This window comes from Ochlerotatus camptorhynchus, unplaced genomic scaffold (genome assembly GCF_037179485.1).
Source record: "Ochlerotatus camptorhynchus isolate MF236.1 unplaced genomic scaffold, CSIRO-AGI_Acam_v1.1 ptg000079l, whole genome shotgun sequence".
In the NCBI taxonomy this organism is placed as follows: domain Eukaryota; kingdom Metazoa; phylum Arthropoda; class Insecta; order Diptera; family Culicidae; genus Ochlerotatus; species Ochlerotatus camptorhynchus.
In genome coordinates, this window is record NW_027040569.1 from 1144838 (window position 1) to 1166927 (window position 22090).

Below are 22090 nucleotides of genomic sequence, written 5' to 3' on the forward strand. Positions count from 1 at the left end.
TTCATATCGGTCGTTAATAAGTCGAGCCTTATGAAATTCTTAAGTCTATTTTCCTCAGTGTACCAAAACTGTTTGGTCCACTTTAGAGATGATTGGTAGAAGAATGTCGTAAAATAAAAATGGTGGGGAATCCAAAGGAAAATCGGCGATTCGGCGATTCGGCGATTCGCGCATGACAACTCCAGATTTTCGATTTATAACACGTTCGGTCACCAATCGTTTGCGACCGAATCGAATAAATTGAAGTTCTAGGTCGGTCAATTCGACGAAAGTTATTTCTTCTCGAAAAATGAAACCGACGTGATTAACATTCGAAACTGATGTATACCTTTCTGCCATTGAACTTCAGAGATATCCAAAAGGGTGTCAACCACCATCATAGCTATAGAAACTCTAACCGTAATCAGAATTCTTTTCTATTATATTTTTTTTGTTCGCCCTACTTAATATTAATAAAAGATGTTGAATTCAATCATTTAGAAACTAGATAATCAATTTCTAGAAGATTAAAATTTTCTATGTTACATAATTAAATAAAAGCTCTCAACATTAACGTGAAATCAAACAAACACATACGTAATACGTAAGCTTTGAAATGTGAATGAGAAATTTGTTCGTTTTGCATTATTTCCTAATAAATTATCAAATGTGACAACAATTTATACTAGTCAAACATTCACGTATAACGTGTATAACTTTCTATAAAGTTTCTAAGTAATTGAATTGAAGATACAGATCCATCTAATAGTATAAACTACTCCAATGTTCAACATTTTCGAAAAGTTTCAATTGTTACGTTCATTTTAAAGCTAGTGTTGCAAAAAGATCTAGTCGTTCCAAAGAAATTGATATTCTTCCTCTTAATACGTCATGCCTTGCTTGGAGACCGTGTACCATGCTTTTACCTTGACTAGAGTTGGAAGTTCTGGTTGTTGGTGGCAGCTAAGCTCCACCGGTTGATATTGGCCTGTAGCGAGTGGAGTGATGGTGGCAATCCCTCCGGTTATTTGCTGTGGGTACTCTGAGTACCCGGACGGGTAGGTTTTTCTTATTGGACAGTGCGTGGGACGAGTCGATTGCTGTTGATACGTATCGAAAGGAATGTGATAATGTTTGAGCTGGTGGTGATGATGATAGCGGATGCTGCTGGACTTCTGCTTCGCTTTTCCATTCATCAAGATCGATTGCTTACGGTTGTTGCTTGCACGGGCGGACTTGCTTAGCTGGTTGCTACCAAACGATTGTGATCTGGGAACGGTGGCAGTCTTTTGGGTTTCCTCTGTCCTTGGTCCGTTGGATGTCTCCGACTTATAGACTACAATAAAACAGAAGATAAATCTCTATCCTTTTGAAGCTAATCCTCAACAAATTCTTACAATCAGTCTGCTGACTGTAGCCGTTTATACTCTCGGTGGTATCTGCATTACAATTTTGGTCTACAACATACGCCGGAAGCGAGTGTAGTTTCTCCAAAGGTCATATGGTCGAGTCGAACACACTCATCGAATCCGAGATGAGCTTGTCCTTCCGGCAACAGTCTAGAAATTCCTCTATCGTTATCACTCCATCTCGGTTCGAGTCCATTTTCTAGTGAGAGAAAATAAAATACATAACAAACCTCGATTAACTGAATCATCAGATTCGATCAAAACTTCTTATTACCTGGAAGATGTTTTCAACCTTATTCTTAATTTGCACCTCATCGGTTCCACCATCCTCCCGTTCGCCCATCAAATCATAGATGGCAGTCACAATGTCAGTCATTTCCTCTCGGGTGATCTTCCCGTCGTGATTGATATCATACAGTGAAAAAGTCCAGCAAAGTTTTTCCTCCAACGTTCCTCTGGACAGAATCGATAGACCTTGCACAAAATTCTAGAATTCAAGTCGTTAAAATTTAAAAGATTAAAGATAGTTAAACACTTTCGTGTTTTATTTATGTGAAGGATATTTACCTCAAAGCTGAGAATTCCTGTATGGTCCTTATCTAGGGTGTTGAACACATAATGGGCATATAAACCTGTATTAGCTGCAAAATAAATGAAATTTGTACATTACTACTCAGCAAATGCGTTTAGTTAGAGTAAGGTGGGGTAAAAGTTCGACCTTAGTTGAAAAAGGTAAAATATCTCAAAACTCCAAGCATTTAGATTCAAACTGATTCCATACATAATTGAAGAGAGCTTAGCCTACCTTATTATAACTAGGGGGTCAATTCTGGTTCCCCGCAGCCATTTTAAACTCTGTCCCTAGGGGGTTGCCATCAGGTGTCCCCAATATTCGGAAAGTGATGAACCAGCCTAAGGCTGTAAGCTTTTTTTTAAAAACTTTATTATACCTAGATATTTTTAGCCGCAAACTAGTTCATCTCTTGATGGCTGTAAGTCTCGTTAATAAAGATAACCTAACCTACAGAGCTTAGATGTGTTTTCACTTCATTCGTAGCTAGAACGATTTTTTCGGAAGAGTGTTCAAAATGAACTTTTGCCCCACCGGGGCACAGTAGGGAAAAAAGGAACACAAAATTCCACTTAATTAAAGGCCGCTGCATGGGAGTCCTGCAAAATAGCTAATATAATATAAAAAAACCCGAATTTATCCACCTATGGTGTGATCAGACCCTTCTTACTTATTCAAGTTTATTTATTTTATTGTCATTATCAGTGACCAAGCCTCCCCCCCCGTCTCATCCAGTGACGCTACACCACTGCCTGGGGGTACCCGGAATATATCCGGGTGTAGTCTATTTGGTGAGGCTACCAATCACCTTATCATCGTATTTTAATGTGATTTAATGGGTTTTAATTCAATTCATATTCAAGCAACTTCCCCGGGGTACCCGGAACATGTCCAAGTGTGTCCAATGTGGTCTGGAACACTTAACACGACTTGCATTGATCTTATTTTTGAATTCTGTAGTAATTTGATGTGTCGCATGATGGTTTTAATACGTTTTCCGTTAAATCCAGCGTGAAGGCCCATATTCACCGGATATTATTCCGGCCATATCTCCGGAACCGGTTCACCGATTCCAAAACCGTTCTATAGCGTTCAATGGGACCTCAAGACCTATCATTTGGCGCCGAGTTTGTCCAAATCGGTTGAGCGGTTGCTGAGAAACGTGAACGCATTCATTTCGTTACATACACACACACATACACACATACACACATACACACGTACACACACACACACAGACATGTTCCGATCTCGTCGAGCTGAGTCGAATGGTATATGATGGTTTTGATACGTTTTCCGTTAAATCCAGCTTGAAGGTCCATATTCACCGGATCTTATTCCGACCATATCTCCGGAACCGGTTCACCGATTCCAAAACCGTTCAATAGCGTTCAATGGGACCCCAAGACCTATCATTTGGCGCCGAGTTTGTCCAAATCGGTTGAGCGGTTGCTGAGAAACGTGAGCGCATTCATTTCGTTACATACACACACACATACACACATACACACATACACACGTACACACACACACACACAGACATGTTCCGATCTCGTCGAGCTGAGCCGAATGGTATATGACACTCGGCCCTCCGGGCCTCGGATCGATAGTCGGTTTTTCAAAGTGATATCTATACCCTTCTTTGTAAGAAGGGTAAAAAAAACTTGAATTTATCCACATATGGTGAGATTTTACCCTTCTTGCTTATTTAAATTCCGACAAAATGGCTTACGTCCGCATTTAGGAAAGCGATGTAGGATAATTTTTGTATAAAAGAGTCAATGTCCCAATGTTGGCCTAAGTGTCATTAATATTGGGCCCATAAATAAATTATAGGTTTTTTTCCTTGATTTGTTTTCCGTCGATCTTGTTTTCCGTACTGATTACCAATGCTACTAACGCCAGGGAGACAGCTCCCACACACCTGGACTCTACCTATCGACCCATCAACTCATGAACCGGGGACCGACGGCTTTACTTCCCTTCCCAAGGAAGACATGATGAAAGATTTACACAACCGGCGCCGCTAAACCTTCATGTTCCATAAAGTTCAAATAAAGTTCCATCACAACTTTCTGGCTACTTTAGAAGCTATACACGCAAACCAAAAATCTATTACAATGAATGTTAGTTCCATTTCCTATCATCCTCTGTTCATGAACATCGCAGCGAATGTTAGAAGTTGACCTTGCAGGCGATGTAATGGTTTTTTGCCTTTTTTATTTCGTGTTCTGTCTGTGCTTTCACCAACACAAGCAAGCATTTGCCTTGATTTTTATGTATAACATGGTAGAACGACGCACACACTTGCCTCGAATCTCTCCAGCAGAAAAAGCATACGCAGTCGAGTGTGAGAGGAAATGAGCACTTCTTGTTTGCTTTTAGGCTATCCTTATTCAGAGGCATGGAGAGAGCAGTGGAGAAAGCACAGGTCTGATAACCGCAACGATCGTTGTTCAAGTCCAGTCGGCAACCTTTTTCCTATTTTTTTTGACATAATTAATTTACCTCACTAATGCACTCTACATTTTTCGGTCTCCAATTTTCTTGCATTGGACCGCAGCTAGGTATATCGCATCCTCGGTTCATGCGGTCTCCACTTACATTCTCTGATGATGAATCCCACATAATTGTAAGCGAATCTTACATCCACCGGTTGGGTGTAGGAATCTGCCGTCATTATCCCGTCGATTTTCATGAGGCTTCCCATTCCACTCCACGAAAAACACCCTCAGACCATCACATTTCCTCCTCCATGCTTCACCGTGTCATGGATGTAGCGCTCCTGATGCTCCTCACCCGATCTGAACCACACACGAATCCGCCGCTTTCGGTTAAACAGCTCCTTAGCAAACATAAGCCGTTTGGCTTTGTTTGCCTTGCTGATAGATGGGCGCTACCGGTCAACTTTGATATTCAACCCCTGTGCTACGAGACGGCGACAAATAGTTCGACCGGAAACTGATAACTGAAAGGTTTCCTGGATCTCGCAGACAGTTACCTTCGGATTCTTCTTGACTTCGCGCATGATCTTGGTGCTGATACTGTATACTTCCTAGCGACAGCCCGGTGTGATTCACCGTTTTGCACATCACAAACCACCAATTATCGGATACACAAGAGAATTGCTTTGAACCAAATAAATGAAATAAATTCAAAAAATGATGTTGCTTTACACTTTATGTTGCTTGTTTGGTGGTTTTAATTTCATTAGTTGGTCAATGATGTGCGTACAGCTTTCATCGTGATGGGCGAAATGCAGAAGCGCGTGATTGGATGGTGACCAATAGATAGCAAAATGTGCAAGTTGAGGATCAAAGGCCGTTTCTTCAATGTCAGCATAATCAACGTGCACAGCCCTCACTTAGCATTTAGCAAGCAGCCATTAACGGTGCTGCTGAAGGTGCCATTGGGTTTGTGCCATGCCAGCTCCCACGATAGGTGAAGTTAAGGATGCTATCCGACAGCTAAGTACATTTTTTTTTAATTCTTTATTATAGAGATTTTTAGCCGAAGGCTAGTTCATCTCTTCTTAAGAACAACAAAGCAGCTGGTAAAGATGGTATCGGAGCGGAACTTATCAAATGGGCCCGGATAAGTCCTCCACTTGTCTGCACCGACTGAAAGTCAGGATCTGAGATACAGAACAGCTACCGGAGGAGTGGAAGGAGGGAGTAATATGCCCAATATATATAAAGGCGACGAGCTAGAATGTGAAAACTATCGAGCGATCATTATTCTCAACGCGGCCTACAAAGTGCTTTCCCAGATCATCTTTCGCCGTTTATCGCCGCTGGTTTAGTGGACGGGCACCTATTAATCGACTTCAAGGCTGCTTATGATACTATTGACCGTGAAGAGATATGGAAGATTATGGACGAGAACGGGTTTCCCGGGAAGCTGACCAGACTGATCAGGGCTACTATGGATGGTGTACAGTGCTGCGTGAAGAGATCGGGTGCGTTATCGGACCCGTTTGAAACTCGAAAAGGACTTCGACAAGGCGACGGTCTTTCCTGCCTCCTGTTCAATATTGCGCTAGAAGGTATTATGAAACGTGCGGGCTTTAACATGCGGGCCACGATCTTCAATAAGTCCAGCCAGTTAATCTGCTTCGCTGACGATGCGGACATTATCGGAAGAACGCTTCGGGCCGTGGTGGATCAATACACCAGGCTGAAACGTGAAGCAGAGAAGGTTGGATTAAAGGTGAATACGTCGAAGACAGGTTAGCTGTTAGCTGGAGGAACCGAGCGCGATATGGCTCGCATAGGCAGAAGCGTGACAATCGACAGAGGTGGTCGATGAATTTGTGTACCTCGGATCATTGGTGACGTCGGATAACAACTGCAGCAGACAAATTCGTAGGCGCATAATTGCCGGAAGTCGTCCTTACTACGGACTCCACAAGATCCTGAGGTCGGGTAAACTTCACCCCCGTACTAAAGACACGTTGTAAGAATGCCGGACAACAATTCCGCAAAAATGGTGTTTGCCTCGAATCTTGCCGGTACAAGACGCAGAGGAGCACATTGAGCAAGGTGGTTAAACAAAATGGAGCAAGATCTGGGAAGTGTGGGACGGTTAAGAAATTGGAGACAAGCAGCCACAAACCGAGTTAGTTGGCGTAACATTATGACGCAGGTGTAATCCAGACGGACGTCGGACCAGGAAAAATAAAGTAAGTCAATGTACTTTTAGATGGAATTTATTTCAACATTTACAGTGATCAATTTTCCCCGGTTCATAGTACTTCACCTTTTATATCATTTATGCTACGTGATTCTTTAAAAAAAAATCCAAGTTCATTCTCGATTTTTTCACCGAATCCCATTTTTTGTCAAGTCCAAGATATCTCAATCAAAATTTAGGTCCAGTCTTTTACCACCCGAAAATTGATCTAATGACCTATTCACGATCTAAATGTAATCTGAACTTTCTTTAAACACTTGATAGAGGGTTGATTGATTGATTTCCTATTTATGAGATTTTCAGCCGCAGGCTGGTACATCTCCGGAATTTATATATATATTTTTTTACTAAAAAGTGAGGTCAAATTTATGGGATCCCTACACTTTTTGTATTAATTACAAGCAATATTTAAAAACGTTTATAATGGGTCACGATCTTATACAATATAAATGTGTGTCGCAATCAACGAAAAATTGAGAACTTTGTTGAAATTTATATCAAATTAGATTTTTGCTCTAGAATCTATATCTAAGTACGCTATATCTCTTTTCTAAGCAATTAAGGTAAATTTCAAGATTATTACGTAACATTTATTTGGATATTTACCTCGGGGTGGCAATTTGGCTCCACCATGCTCAATCGATTTGAAATCAAGTTTTGAGCATTCTCTCAAATTTTGACCTGTCGATCTGGTTTTCCGTGCTGAGCACCAATGCTACCGACGCCAGGGAGGAAGCTCATACACCTGGACCTGAACCTATCGTCCCATCAACTCATGAACCAGGGAATAACGGATTTACTTCCTTTTACTAGGCGTGATCAGAGATGTTATGCCTCAGAACATCCCGGCGGCGCCGGCTGGGATTGATCCCAGACCTGCGCTTATCGCTACACCACCGGCGTCCCTTATGTCATCAAAATTAAATGTACTCACTTGGACAAATAATTCATAGGTACAGTGCTTTCGAGGAGTGTTTAATTGAAAACAGGCATAACATATGAACCTGGAAATTAATGCAATTTCAATGCTTCAGTCTGTGCAACCTCTGGTTGAAGCCGATGTCAATTGTCATTTTAAAATTCTGGCCACTTTCTGGAGGGCTCCCGAGACATGGCCGGGTATGGCCAATGTAAACCCATGTCATTCCGTTCCGGAAATACCCATATTGAAGGGTATTTAACAGTATTTCTAAAACTGATGGCCGCCATCTTAGATTCCAAAATGGCGTCAACTTCGATTTTTGACCTCTTCACGTGACCCCTGTTTCTAAAATACGAGGAGGTGAATCTATCAATGATGCAGGAAAGATTTTGTTTTGCTGTGGTTACCTGCGCGCACACTGAATAAAGTCTGGAATGCGCAAAAATTGGTTGACTTCGAATTGGTGTATTTCTGTTAAAAATGCATTAAAAAAAAACCTGAAATGCTGCATTTGAAAGTTGAGTGTATATACAAGAAGAATTTTCACCGTTTGCTCTCCAGTTTTCAAAATGAGGAGCAGCGTGAAAAATTTTGTTCGCGCAGCAAGAGAATCTGACGTTCTCACACGCCAAGTTGGATTTCAAGTAGCTTCCGGGACAGGAGTTTTATGCCGCATCAGGAAAAGGGAAGGTGGCTGAAATTTTCAAAACCATCAACCTATCGAAGTTCCCGAAAAAATATCTCGTCTGGCAGGCCATATGCACATGTGGTCTAAAAAGCGGCATTTTCATTACTACGGGAACCATCAGTCAAGAGATCTACATCCAGGAGTGCCTGGAAAAGCGGCTGCTACCATTCCTAAAGCAATATAATAGACCTGTGCTGTTCTGGCCGAATTTGGCGAGCTGCCACTATGGAAAAAAAGCAAACGAGTGGTACGATGCGAACAACGTGGTTGTGGTCCCAAAGACCACAACCCTCCCAACAGCCCAGAACTCCGTCCTATCGAACGGTGTTGGGCCTTGGTCAAACGGAATCTATCGGAAAAAAACTAATAAATCCATGTTAAATGGTGAACCAAACAGTTATTTACGAGGTAGGATCTTAGCTAACAGATTCTGTTGAAACGACGTGTTGAGAAACACTCAGTTCAATTTATGTTTGTTCTATTTTTTTATAATCTACAAAAAACTGTAAGTTTCTGACAGTTGCACAGAACGTACATATGGGAACATAATAATACATATTTACACGTTAGTTTTAACCATTTGCATGAACAATATCAAATTGATTGTCAAGTGACCCAAATTACAAGCTGCGCGGAATAACCCACGTTCACGGTACATCAAAAAAGAAATACTGCTTTCCTGTCCGTCAGGATTGAGCAACCGATATTCATGTCCCCATAACCAATATAATCGCTAGTATTAGTCGAAACATTCTTCTTGCTCACCGAATTCCCATGTAGTATGTACTCACCTCCCTGGGGGAAGAACTGCGAATAGATAAATTTGAACGTTTCCTCCCGGATGATACCAGCCGGACACTCCGCCTTGAAGCCTCGGTAGATTCGTTTGATTTCCGACTCGGTGAACCGTGTTGCGGCACACAGCGCCGCAATGGATTCCGGCCGGTACTTTGGTGGGGCCACGATTTCCTCGAGTTCACAATCTAGGTATGTAAACGTAAATGATATGGAACCAAATTAATACAATCCGTGGTATCGACGAATGTTGAAATCAATCGAATGGGCAATGAAATAAAATACGAAAAAAATGTAGGGTAGGTGTACAAGAGATGACTAATGATCCTATTATTTAGTGTTTCTTTTACAGCATATGGAACGAATACCCATGACTAGTACATCTACCCTAGAATGTCTTATGTGGTTCCCTGAGGGCGTATTTGAACTTTTCCATTGGACCCAAGACCAGTTTAGTTTGTGTTTTCCTTTACAAACCAGCTACACCACAACATGGGAGAAGGACGAAAATGAAATGGTACAACGTAAAACACATTTGGGATTATGTTTTCAGCTATTTTCCATAATACGGCTTTGGGCGGCAAAGTGAGGTAAGCCCAGTCCCACTCATAGAGGAGAAATATAGAAAAATGAGCAGATCCTTATCGTATGATAAATACCCAAAAATAGGTCGTTTCCATAAATTGCAACGCTTCGAAGTAATAGCCCTTATTTATTGAAGTCCGCACCTGGGTAGGATCAAGGAATAGGATGTTGTGTGGGAACAATCCGATTTGAGAAGAAATGTTTTCAAACACCCCACCTCATCACACGTACATATTTTGTTGTTGTATTATGTTTATTGGAAGCTGATTCAAATAATTTATCAATAATAATTATCGTTGATTTTCATCCCGTCATCTTGTGGAGGTTTTGTAAAAAAAAATCATTCTGGAATATATTTTTTGTACGTTACGATTCTTAATACTATTACATTTCTCTTAAGAAACTCTGGTGTGATGTGTTGAGGGCTGTCATCTGATCTCTCGATACGCGAAATGCGCTGATTTTCTTGAATCCACTTAGTAATAATCAAGCAAACACACAGTTTGCTAGCCTTTCAAACTGCGTAAGTGCAATACAGTGGAGAAGAGAAGAAAGGACGCACATTCACAAATAACTAAAACTGAATGTGTAGTCATCACTCCAACGAACGCAAAGAACGCCACATAATGTAGGGTTTTTTTGTTAGTTACTTTATTTGTACAGGCTCAATCGAATAAACTTAACAGTGCCAACATAGTATAGGGTTGTAAATGGGAAAGCGAGCACAAAGACCACATGTTTCTTTGTTATGTACTTCTTCATCTGTTATGCATGCCATCGTGGTAAGCAAAGACGGCAAAGAACTCACAGAAAACGTTAGCTGCTTTTTATATTTTATTCGTTATCTGCGCCGCACTGAGTGTACCACTCATTATGTGGATTGCAATGGAAGAACCACACACTCTTTGTCGAGATGCATGCACAAAGATGCTTTGCAACCGCTCTGAGGCGCTTTCCAGCCCTGGATGTGATATGACGTACTTGGTGGTCTTGAAGCAACGGTTTTTGCTTACTAAGCAGAACATCATGAGTTTATTCTCAGACCCTTTCACTTTCATGATTCGTTAGTTGCTTTCTTTCTTAACTTGAACCCATCACCCAGTGATTTCTCGTGAAGGTGCTCAGAATTTCTCGGCTTCCAACAAAGAGAGTATCACGTTAACACATTCCTCCCCATTTCCTAATTTATCTGCATTTGGACGTAGCCGGTGCTGGTATTTCCAATTATCACCAGATTTTACACATTGAGAATATATGTTAGTTCCAAGCATAATCTGTTGGTTATCTGTGTAATAACAAGTGATCTGCCAATAACGGAGTAGCAGTTGCGGGTGATCAATCATGCTCATGCTCCAAATAATAATGCGGTAACGGTAAGCAACAAGATATACTTTGAAATTTGTCATGACAAACTCTATCTTAATTGGAACGATGGAAGCTATAAAATAAAATTGTTAGCAAGTTTGTTTACAACGTACGCAGTTGATGATACACGTAAGTCAACGCACAGTGGCGCAGATACTGTATTTCGGTGAAATTGTTCTAAATATTTACTTTTTAGTTAGTCGAAATAGGCCGGCATAATATTCGACAAAGTTGTAGAACAATTTACTGGAAGCAACTTTGATGAAAGAAGCTATTTTCTATATCGAATGGTTCACGATTTATATTGATATTATTAAAGCTTTATTAGTTTAGTATCACCATCAGTCTAGTTCATCACCAATTCACAATTTATAGTTGTTCATAAAAACTTCATGAAAACCCGTTTTTCAATGGACTTTCTATGCATTTATTTTTAGTAAATGATTTGTTCTGGATACTTTTAGAACTATTCAAAACGCTCATTTTCGCTGAAGAAACCAGCAGTTGAGCAGCCAAATAGCGAAAATATCATCAAATTTAAGATTTTACCTTTCAGAATTCCTTGAAATTTCGTATAATTGTTTGCTAAGGCAATGAACCAAGTTGGTGGTGGAAATTGGCCATTTTGACTCACATCTAGTTTTTAAAAATGGTGCATTAGATATGTTTCAATAAATCATAGCACAAAAATGGCTCATAGAAACTGGATTACCTTTTCAGAAAAAAAAAAAATCCACACTGCAAAAATAATTAAATGATGTAACAAACTTTCGTCAAATATTTTAAATAAAAACTATTAACTTCAATAACAAAAATAAGTGAATTTTTATGAATTTAAAATTCATTTAAGTGTAAAAATCATAAAAAAATTATTTTATTTTTAAGTTTAAAACATTTAATTTTTTTATTTTTTTATGAAATCAGATGTTCTTGGTTCTCCAAAACATGTTGGAGTCCAAGTCAAATGATCTACTAGATTAACCACGACTGGTAAAAAGCCGATAGCAACAAAACATGTCCAAGCAGGTCCATAAAGCCCATGCCCATAATTAACATTTCATTAATATGAAAATCAGATTTTTAAGAGGAATATTGTATAATATTTTATTCATATCTTTTGTTTTGACGAAAAAACGTATATTGACAAAATGATGACCAAAACCTTGATTTATTTCAAATGAAGCTACGACACGCTTCTACAAACAAAAATCAATGAACATTTGAATAAGGTCCGTTATCAGCTGTTTGAGGTAGCTGTGTCATTATGTGAGAACATGAGCGTTTTACAGCATTTAAATCGATTTTGCATTTTTGGCCCTCCAATTGCTTTTGTACACGGTAAGAAAAAAGTAACCAAAAGTAAGTTCTTTTCACTCATCTCGGCACTATAGTGCAGGAACCCAAAAGTAGGTAAAGCGGGTCAAAGTAGTTTTCATTTACTTGTGTGCAATTCGTATGAAATTTTCCACTCGCTTTATACCCAAAAGTAAGTTAGTTGTACCCAAAAGTAGGTAAATATGATTATACTCAACGTTATGTTTCCACACTTTACTGTTGTCAAAAATGGAGGAGCAAAACCACCCAAATGGAGAAGGAGAAAAGGAGACAAACTAGTCAGAAGTAGGTAAAAGTGAACTGGCCCTTGGGTACTTTTTTCTTACCGTGTACACCAACGAACTCATATTTCCAAGGGGGGGGAGGTGGCTGTCAAATACGAACAATCGTCGCCTACCTCGCATGCCTCGCATAACTGGTTCCAAAGGTAAACAAGCCATAAGAAACCTACAGCGATTGTTTACGTTTGGAGCCAGTTTCATACAAGAATGATCAGTAGGCTGATTTGACAGCACGTCCCCCCCAGCATATTTCAAAAAAAAAAAAAATTTCAATTGGGTGACACTGAGGCAAGTTTGTTGGATTGCGATTTTTTGGTACATACGGGACATTTTGATTTTCCAAAATGTTAGTGTTTTCTTAGCATAATGCGATGATGCTTTATCCGGCCAAAACACAAAGTTTCCATCTGCGTGATAATTTTGAAGAAATGAAATCAATATTTTCTTCAAACATTGATTTCGACACACTTCTTGGTTGATAGCCAAACCGCTAGGCTTGAACCATGGCGCTTGGAAATTTCTCTCTCCGATGTACGATATACAGCATCACTTTCTGTTAAAACTTGTGTTTGAACTTGAATTTACCATTTGGAGATGTATTATCTGAATAATATCGGTCATTTCCAGGAATGTGAGATTTTGAGAGAGGAATGTAACTTTCATCATCCTGAGTAATTTCTTGTCATCCAACGGCATTGGGTTTTTACGTTCGAAATTTATTGATCGGTGTATTCTGGAGCTCTTGATTTCTTTCGAAAAACTATTCCTATCCTTTTCAAAGTTTTACAGATGTAAGGTTGCGTGCATTTGAACTTTTTCACGGCGTCCCGCTGACTTATCGAATCTTTGTTGTTGAACGTATTGTGGAGCGATCGCAGTCCCTTTTAGTTCATTATTTTGGCTGGTTTTCCACTAACCCCCCCTGCCGAACTGTTGTCAAGGATGCCAGAATATGGTAAACAGTAGAAATTGGTACATTCTCTGATTTAAAATGATTCACCGTAAACTTTTTCCCACGATTTTCGTAGGTTTTTAAGAACTGTACAATGTACTCACGAAGTGCTTCTTGTTTTGATGCCATTTTGAACACAAATGAGCATGTAAAAATAAAATAAAAAATTATTTAGTTTTGTGGAGAGAGAGAGAGAGAGCGAGAGAGTATTGATTTCAATAAGCTGTCTCTTTGTAGTGGAATTTTGGATCAGTCTAGTGAAGATGTTAGTAGTTTGACTAATTAATTATTTTGGAACCACCATGCATCTCCTGGCTTCTATTTTAAATTCACGTGGAACCAATCATCCACATTTGTGAAGGTAACACTGAACTTTTTTTTGTGTTTTTATTTTAGTACACATGTAATAAAACCGACCATCGTGATTGTTTACAACAAGCCAGTTACTCATGCAGCGCATAAAATGAACACACTTCTAGCAGTGCCATACGCTTAACGTGTGGGCCTTCTTAATGCGCTGTTTGGCAGAATAATAAAAAGGAGTGAAATGTATATTTTTCCAAATTGAAGTTACACCGAGCGTAATATGATGTGTCTGATAGGGTTCGTTCGAAAATTACGTAACTCAGAAAAAGTTGAGTTTTGAACATATCCCCTCCCCTCATCACGCACTTTTTCTTTATATTGTGACTCGTAGTCATACTCTCCACACTCTATTACGTTACGCAATATTTAAACGGCCCTGTGGGTAAACCTGGTGAAGAGTTTTTTTTTATTGTATTGTTTCAAAATAGAGTTTTTCAGCCGAAGGCTGGTTCATTTCCCATTGTAAAGTATTTTGTGTTTACCATTCTTACAAAGAAGGGTATACACATCGCTTGGAAAACCAACCGGAAGCCGAGTGTCATATACCATTCGACTAAGCTCGATGAGATCGGATTGTTTATAGTAACGAGAAGAAAGGCTGCAAAAGCCTGTAGTGTTATGCTTTGTTCAGACTACAGAGTTATAACATAGAGGTAACTCTAAGACCAGAAGGTCCGAAGAAACGTGCTCAACTTTTCGGTCCCAAGCTTATCGATGTACCCCTCGAAACATAGGAAAATCCACGATCCCCTCATTTTATCTGTCAAACTTTCATAGCGAATCAAAACAAACATAGTTTAGGACTAGAATTTCGACTAGAATGGGGTACGCGTTCAGATGTACTTGGGACCAATAGGCTAGTGAAGTAGTGAGCCAATTTGAAATCGTTAGTTTCCACCGGTTGGTTATAACATGTTATAGCGCTATCTTGATGGTGGTTTATGTGTTGCAATTATTTGACAACCAGGTATAAACCAGTTTATGCCCACATGTACCCGTGTCTGGAACCGGTCAACTGGTTCCGGAAATATGTCCAGAACATGTTCCGGTTTGTATGCGCCATGGACTAAATCTGACCTGAAGTGAATAAACCCATCATGTGACACATCTAATAACATGAGAATGCGAAAACCAGGATCTCATGGAATGTTGGAATGTTGTGAAATGCTAAGATTAGGAGAGCAACAGTCTTTCAAGTTCTTGCTTCACGGGCAAGCCATCGTTCATTTGGTGAGTTCGTCCCTGTTTATTTATTCACGTGTTTTTTTTTATATTTTATCAGTTTTCTACAACTTTGTCTCTTAGAAATCATTTCGAAGAGCCGCTTGATGTAATTTGTTGAAAATTGTCGAGTGCGCTATTTTTAAAGATTGGGAACGAGTGCGAACGGTCATGTTCCACCACAGATTTGTTTATTGGTTCATTCGGCAAGAGAGTTGTCCTAGTGCTTTTTTTTCTGGCGTTAGACGTTTGATGTCTTCTGTGGTGTTTTTGTACTTAAAAGTTCCAATTTTTCAAGATGGTTCTGAAGGGGTTTGAACTAGTTTAGAAATTGGCCGGAAATCTCTTGGAATAGACTTTGGTTCAACAGGTTTCTGCCATATATTGCGCATACTTTATTAACAATTGATTTGGCATAATTTTACACGATATTTCATGTAAAGTGAAGCACAATATCGTATAAATCTGCAATATTGTATACAAGCTTTAAGAGAAAATTCAATTTTTATGCAAACTATAGCTCAACATTAAACGAGAGGAGATTTTACGCGACAGTTAAAATTCAGACCTTTTTCTGTGCAGGAGGATAGTATGTAGGAGTACAAAATTATGAAATTGGTTGAGATCTTTCCTTTATCTTCATGTGGATGTACTTAAATGTATGATGTATTCTCGTTCTGTTTCTCTGTACTGAAATCTAGTTCTCACCTCTTCATGTTCAGCGTTGGAAAATTTCGCGAGATTTTATGAAGCTCACAGTTAGTTTTCACGAATTTTTCAAACACAGCAAAAAATATTTTTTAATATTACATCCAAGAGGATGCACTTCAATCATGTCGAAAATCTCATGTAATTTTAATGGCCAACAAAATAAACAAATGCAGTAAAAGCAGCGTAATGTCAGTTCATGCACTGTATTAATGATAATTTTGTCCTTAAGCATGTAATATTACACCAACTTTTTGAAATGGTTGAAGTGCATCCTCTTTGATGTGATATCAAAATAATTTTTTTGCTGTGTATAGATTGATTAGAGACTTACTTTTTCTCAGTTTTCATACAAAGGAATTGAGTTCTCCAAGCAGGATCTCACGAACACTACGCTAATAACATAATTTTACACACACTAGCGTATACTGGCATGTGCACGGTAAGAATCAAACATCCATTTATGAGTAAAAGTGAACCCATTGTCAATAAAAGCGGCACCACTAATTAATGAGTAATTCATTATGTCAATTAAGTAGTAACTGTTAGCTACTGTTAGCAGAAACGCATTGTTGTTAAAATAATTTTCTCATTAATGAGTAATACCACCTTTATCAAAACTGGGTTAACGTTTACTCACAAAAGGGTACTTGACTGTTACCGTGCAAGCGTAAGGTTTGTTTTCGTTTTGTTGTTTATTTTTACTTTAGAATGACAGTTCTTACAGCAAACAAAAAAATTCTCACAGCTAACAAAAAATTTCATCTCACTAACACACGCAAATCGCACCAATACGAACCCGGCTGGAGAGGACTATATAGAACTAGGGTTCATTCCTCCTTTTCCTTTCTCCTACGGCCTTTTCTTCCATTCTTCTCTTTTCAGAAAGCGAGTAATGGCGCTATAACCATAAGCCATGTTGGGCTAGGACAAGAGTTAGTGTTCATGTCCCGACCACTAGAGGATAATGGAGCATTCTCCCAACTACCAATCATTTATAAATAATAATATACCGGAACGTACGGTACGAAATGTCCACGTTTTATCCATTTATTAGATCGTGGATGCATCGTGTTTAAATCTTTGTTTCTGAATCATCTTGCCCCTTAAATGCTGCTCATTTGATTTGTTCGTTTTGATATATTTTGCGCATCTCTGCTGTGCACTTGGTATAGACTAGAAAAATTATGGAGATATATCTATTTTCCAGAATCCTTTCATGAACTGACTGTGTTGGTGTTAGATTAGGAATTAGATTAGATGGCTGATTAAAGATCTCTTATTTTTATAATATCTCTACAAGGAAGGAGAACACTACACAATAGTTAAAATCAAACAGACAATAAAGATTAAAGTCTGTCTACAAAATGGGAAGCAGTGTTGTTAGTGATAAGAACCAAAACAAGGATCTGTTTGAAAATTCCATCAAACAGTTTCAACACGTTTTAAAGTTATAGATTATGGAACTTCAAAACAAAATAATAATTCTGCACAAACACCCTCGTGGTTTTCAAGATAATCGAAATGTTTAACATTTTCCTGTATTTCATTTGAATGATGAATGAACCCTTCAATCTGCGCCTAAAATTATTCATGATTTTGGAGCGTTTAAATGCATCCAAGTATTATTTTAATATAGCTTTTAAATCGACATCACCACTGTACATATATCGCTCTAGCAGTGAAAGTTAAATTCCTCTTATGAAATTTCTTTCCATGTAGATCTTCAACGTTATAGTGCAATATGCCATAAAAAACCATGTTTTTTAGTGCACAGTTTCAGGTCTTTAATCAAATCAGAAGTTTCTTTGCAAATTTGTCAGCAATATTAGTTTGTACCTGGGGGATTGGCATACACAAATTGCGCTTTTGTTAATAACTTTTCGCTCAATTGATGAAACTTTGTTTTATTGATAGAGTAGGATCAGAGTTCCCTGTAGACACACATAAAATACTTAAATCAGAACTTCTGACTTCAATTCTTTTTGGTCATTTTTTTTTTGGTTATTTGAGTGTAACTTTTTGTCATGATAACATAGAAAAAAATGTTTACATTTTAATTTTTTAAAATTTCGATATCTTTTTCCTATATTTTTAGGAAAATCTAAATATTTTATTTTCAAGGCGATAAGCTTCCCCTTAAAACGCGTGGTTACGATAGATCTTATGATTATGATAATATCAAAACGTTTACTAACATGGAACCAGAGAAATTCTTCTGGTATATGTGCTGTTCAAGCAACATCACTGGACGTTCCCCTTCCGATAAAGATGTGAACAGTTGTTCCCTGCAGCATCCTATGTACCGGCTATTGCCAGTTGTTTTGATCGATAAGATTGTCTCTTTTTTTTTTGCTATACTGTTAGATCTTTCTTACAATCAACTACAAATGTATTGAATAATCGGTGAAGTAATTTTCGTATTTTTCAGGTTCTGGGCACTCCATGTGCACAATCAATTTACTTATTTAAAAAATACATAATCTTTAACATTGAAATGCGACGATGAATTTTCCCCAGTTACTCGTCAAATATATAATAAAAAAAATGATATCAAAATTTTTCGGCTCCGGTTACTAGGGGTATCGTGGCACATTGAAACCTGTGCACAGATTTACTTTTAACCAGCCTTGTTTTAAATTGGTTAAAAGCCTTGGTTTAACCAGCAACACGGCTTGTCATAAAGAAGTGGAAAATACTTTGTAATGACTAACGCAAAGAATCACTAATACTTTAAAATACATCATTTAATACATTTATATAACCTAAAAAGCGCAAGACGCGGAGCTTATACAACTAAATACTGGTCTTATAACATGTTTTGAAAACATCATAAAAACCAGCGACAAAAAAAAAACAATAAAAAAAAAACTTGAGCATGGGATTCGATCACTGGTCCTTGGCGGGGTTGACTTGTTACTACCTAACTAGACCAACACCGCTTGATGAAAGGTTTGTTATAAGTATCTATCATGTTCTTGCCAATGGCATGAAAATTGTTTTCTCGTTCAACACGCCTTCGATCCATCATGAAGACGTTTTGTTAATAGCAAAGCGTACATCTAATTGCCAGAATGTTATTTAAACGTATTTTCAACTCCTTATAAGACAACCTGCACATTTTCAGTTGTATTAATTTATGAGATGTCATAAAAAAGTATTTTCAACTTTCTTTATAACAAACCTCCGAATACCTCATAAGAAACTGTCAATCAATGTTAGAGATGAACTAGCCTAAGGCTAAAAATCTCTTTAATAAAGAATTAAAAAAAAATAAAAAATGTCAATCAATGCATGTGCCTGACAGTCCGGTTCAATGGCACCGTCAATGTTTACGTCAATCTGGATTGATTTTGCATACGACAAGTTTTATAGTGGTATTAAAACAGTAAGATGCACGTTCAAATAACATTTAAAGATAAAAGCAAAAGAAAACTATTTTGGAAAATGTTGAATCAAAGAAGTATGAAGAAAACATCTTTAAACCTCATATATAACGTGGGATGTTTTCTGCATCTCTTATAATACATTTATACAACAAGCCGTTCTAATTCTTTTTCAAAAAGATGTTTTATGTGTTACATTTATAATAATTTTTCATTGTCATTATAATTCACTTCCTCGGAAATCGAATTTGTATTTCCTGAATCCCGGATTGCTGATAATCACCAGAAAATGGAAGCTCGAATAAAAATATGTGGTAATCTATGTTATACCCCAAACGAAAATTAGGTACAATAAGTATATAGTACTAACAGACCCACCCAAAATTGAATTTTTGTGTTAAGCAATTTCGAGCATTCACCCTTAATTTTTTATCGAATGTTCGCGTCCTTATGTATGCCACTTTGTTTTATATATAGAAGAAGAATTTTCCTTTAAAATTTTCAAATTGGTTTGCTGTAAAAATGTTCCTTGGGCGAAGATGAACACAACAACTCTACTATATATACAAGTTTAAACTAGTGCTGTTCAGTTTTCTTATTGAGATGGACTAACGGGGAAATAAATTGCTGTGCAACTAATTAGGTCTATATTTAGACTGGTGTTTAACAGATTCATACACCTTAAATTTTCCTATAATCAGCTTCTATTATTACTGCTCGAATTTAACTGAATTGTTACCAGGAATGTTGCTCTCTAAGCTTGAAGTATTTTTGTATTAGTATATTTTGGGGCAAGGACAATGAGGCTCTATTCCCAATGAAGTTCAGAAATTGTAATATCGTAATATTTTTTTAGAAAACTGATTTGTTCCAGAGACGCAACCTTGCTTAAAAGTTTTCAATAGCTCTGCAATGGTTTGGAAAATTCGGAGACAGGTAATATAGTGTCTTATGCATTGTGATGAGGCTGTCATCTTAGGAGTAGCTTCTGGGATAAGCATTTCTTATTCATTCTCTGTATAAGCAGAATCTTCACAGTAGACAGACGCTTGGGTTAACGGAGCAGTTCCATTATCACCGGCAGCAAAGCCGGTAGCGTGGCCAAAACAGCCAGCACCATGACAAAGATTTAATTGAACTGACATAAATAGCAATACCACCAGTGTGTCTCGAATGTGACAGATAAGTAACAATATGACAAACCAGTATACTATATACAACAATCAGACTGTTCTTCAACCAATTGAGCTGATTTTCTGATTTTCTGAAAACTAGTTTATAGTTGACACTAATCACATACAAATCACATAGCGTAATTACTTAAAGGACAGCCGAGAAATCCCTATTTTGGATTCTGTTTAGTAAATACGGTTTACGAAAGATACCACATGTATACCTCGGTATAACGTAACTGTCACTTTTGACTTGAATTGTCGATATTTCGCAAATAGCTATTCAATCATACAAATCAACATTACCAATAGATGGAGGATTATCTCATCTGTCCGATAGTGTTGTTATTTTACTTGATTGAATTATCGTTTGCAAGAAATCGACACTCGAAATCAAAAGTGACAGTTACGTTGTATCGAGGTATACATGTATTTCCTTCATTAGTTTGTCATTTCTTTGACAATCTACTTAATGTACGAAGCCTGCAAATGCTACATCATTCCAAAAACAAATATTGTCACCTTCAAACCTGAATAATATGCCTACAATGATTGTATTCAATCAGGATTGGGTGATGGGCAGGGTATTGAAAACGAAACATAATGTTCAGTGAACAATAACAAACCAAAAACGGTACGGTTGATTGGGGCTTAAATTAGTAGGTTGTTAAAGTATTCTTGGAAATAATGTTATTCCAAGGCTGTGTAAATACCGAAAAACCAAAATATACCGAACGGTTTACACGTGGGATGCAAAAGAGATGGGACAACACAAAATATATACGCATTTACTAAAGGAATACATATTAGTATCAGCATGATATATGATAAATACCAGTTCCCGAGGTAAACTTTGCTCCCATCCAGGCGGTCCGCAAGTAGTTCAGCACCCGACGGCAGAGGGGTCGCTGCTTGTGGCTCAAGTACTTGGAGACATCGTTTTCCAGATCCTTGTGCTTCAGGTGGGATATAAAATCGTCGATGGTGCAAATGGAGCTGTCGTAATTCGTTGGTCGCGAAAGACTGAGTGAAGCCGTGTTGACGACGACGCCGCCGGTTATTGACGGTGTCGTCACGGTTGATTCGTCCAGGTGCGGACCGGCCATGGTTTGACGATGGTGAACTTTTTAGCCGGTCCCGGTTGGTTTTTGCTATGCTCTTTCGAAGTAAAAACAATCACACTTTTCACTGGTTTCAGTCAGCGTAACGCACCGTTGCCGGTGAATAATGGGCGTTCATTCGTTAGCAGTGATGGAAAGGCAACATAAAACGAACAGCATACTTAAACTCAAGGATTATCACGTTTATTGCTGTTGGGAATGTTAGGCTAGGTGGTGCTTGCTGCTGGAGTGTACATAGGTTAGTGGGATATTTCGATTATTCGAATTTTCTTTTTTATCACTCGGTCCAGTTTCAGTAGCAGGGGGGTTAGTCATAAATGAACAAAAATATAAATATGAAATGATTTTTACTGTTGTGAGCGTAGAGGAATACGGTTCTTTAAAAAAATACTTCTTTAATGCCCCAGATCCCGTTTTTCTAGTTTAGGTTAGCTTTAGGGTCAGAACATTAAATGATAGACTATTGCGAGTTTATGGTAAAATTATTTTATATTATGGCACACTGTACTGTAAAGTTTCAAGAAATTTAGAAGAAAAAAAAA

At 38.2% G+C, this 22090-nt stretch overlaps 1 protein-coding gene across 2 annotated transcripts in view; it reads right to left on the reverse strand.

The window, feature by feature from the left end:
- Positions 1-299: 299 nt before the first annotated feature.
- Positions 300-22090, reverse strand: part of LOC135697902 (Kv channel-interacting protein 4-like) — a 108925-nt gene continuing 87134 nt past the window's right edge. For both annotated transcript variants that reach the window (XM_065217759.1, XM_065217758.1), the window contains exons 4-8: positions 9053-9244; positions 1956-2029; positions 1663-1875; positions 1377-1587; positions 300-1315 (exon numbers count right to left, since the gene is read on the reverse strand). In XM_065217759.1, the coding sequence (XP_065073831.1) occupies positions 1477-1587; positions 1663-1875; positions 1956-2029; positions 9053-9244 (590 nt within the window). In that variant the 3' untranslated portion in view covers positions 300-1315; positions 1377-1476. The remainder of the gene's footprint in view (positions 1316-1376; positions 1588-1662; positions 1876-1955; positions 2030-9052; positions 9245-22090) is intronic.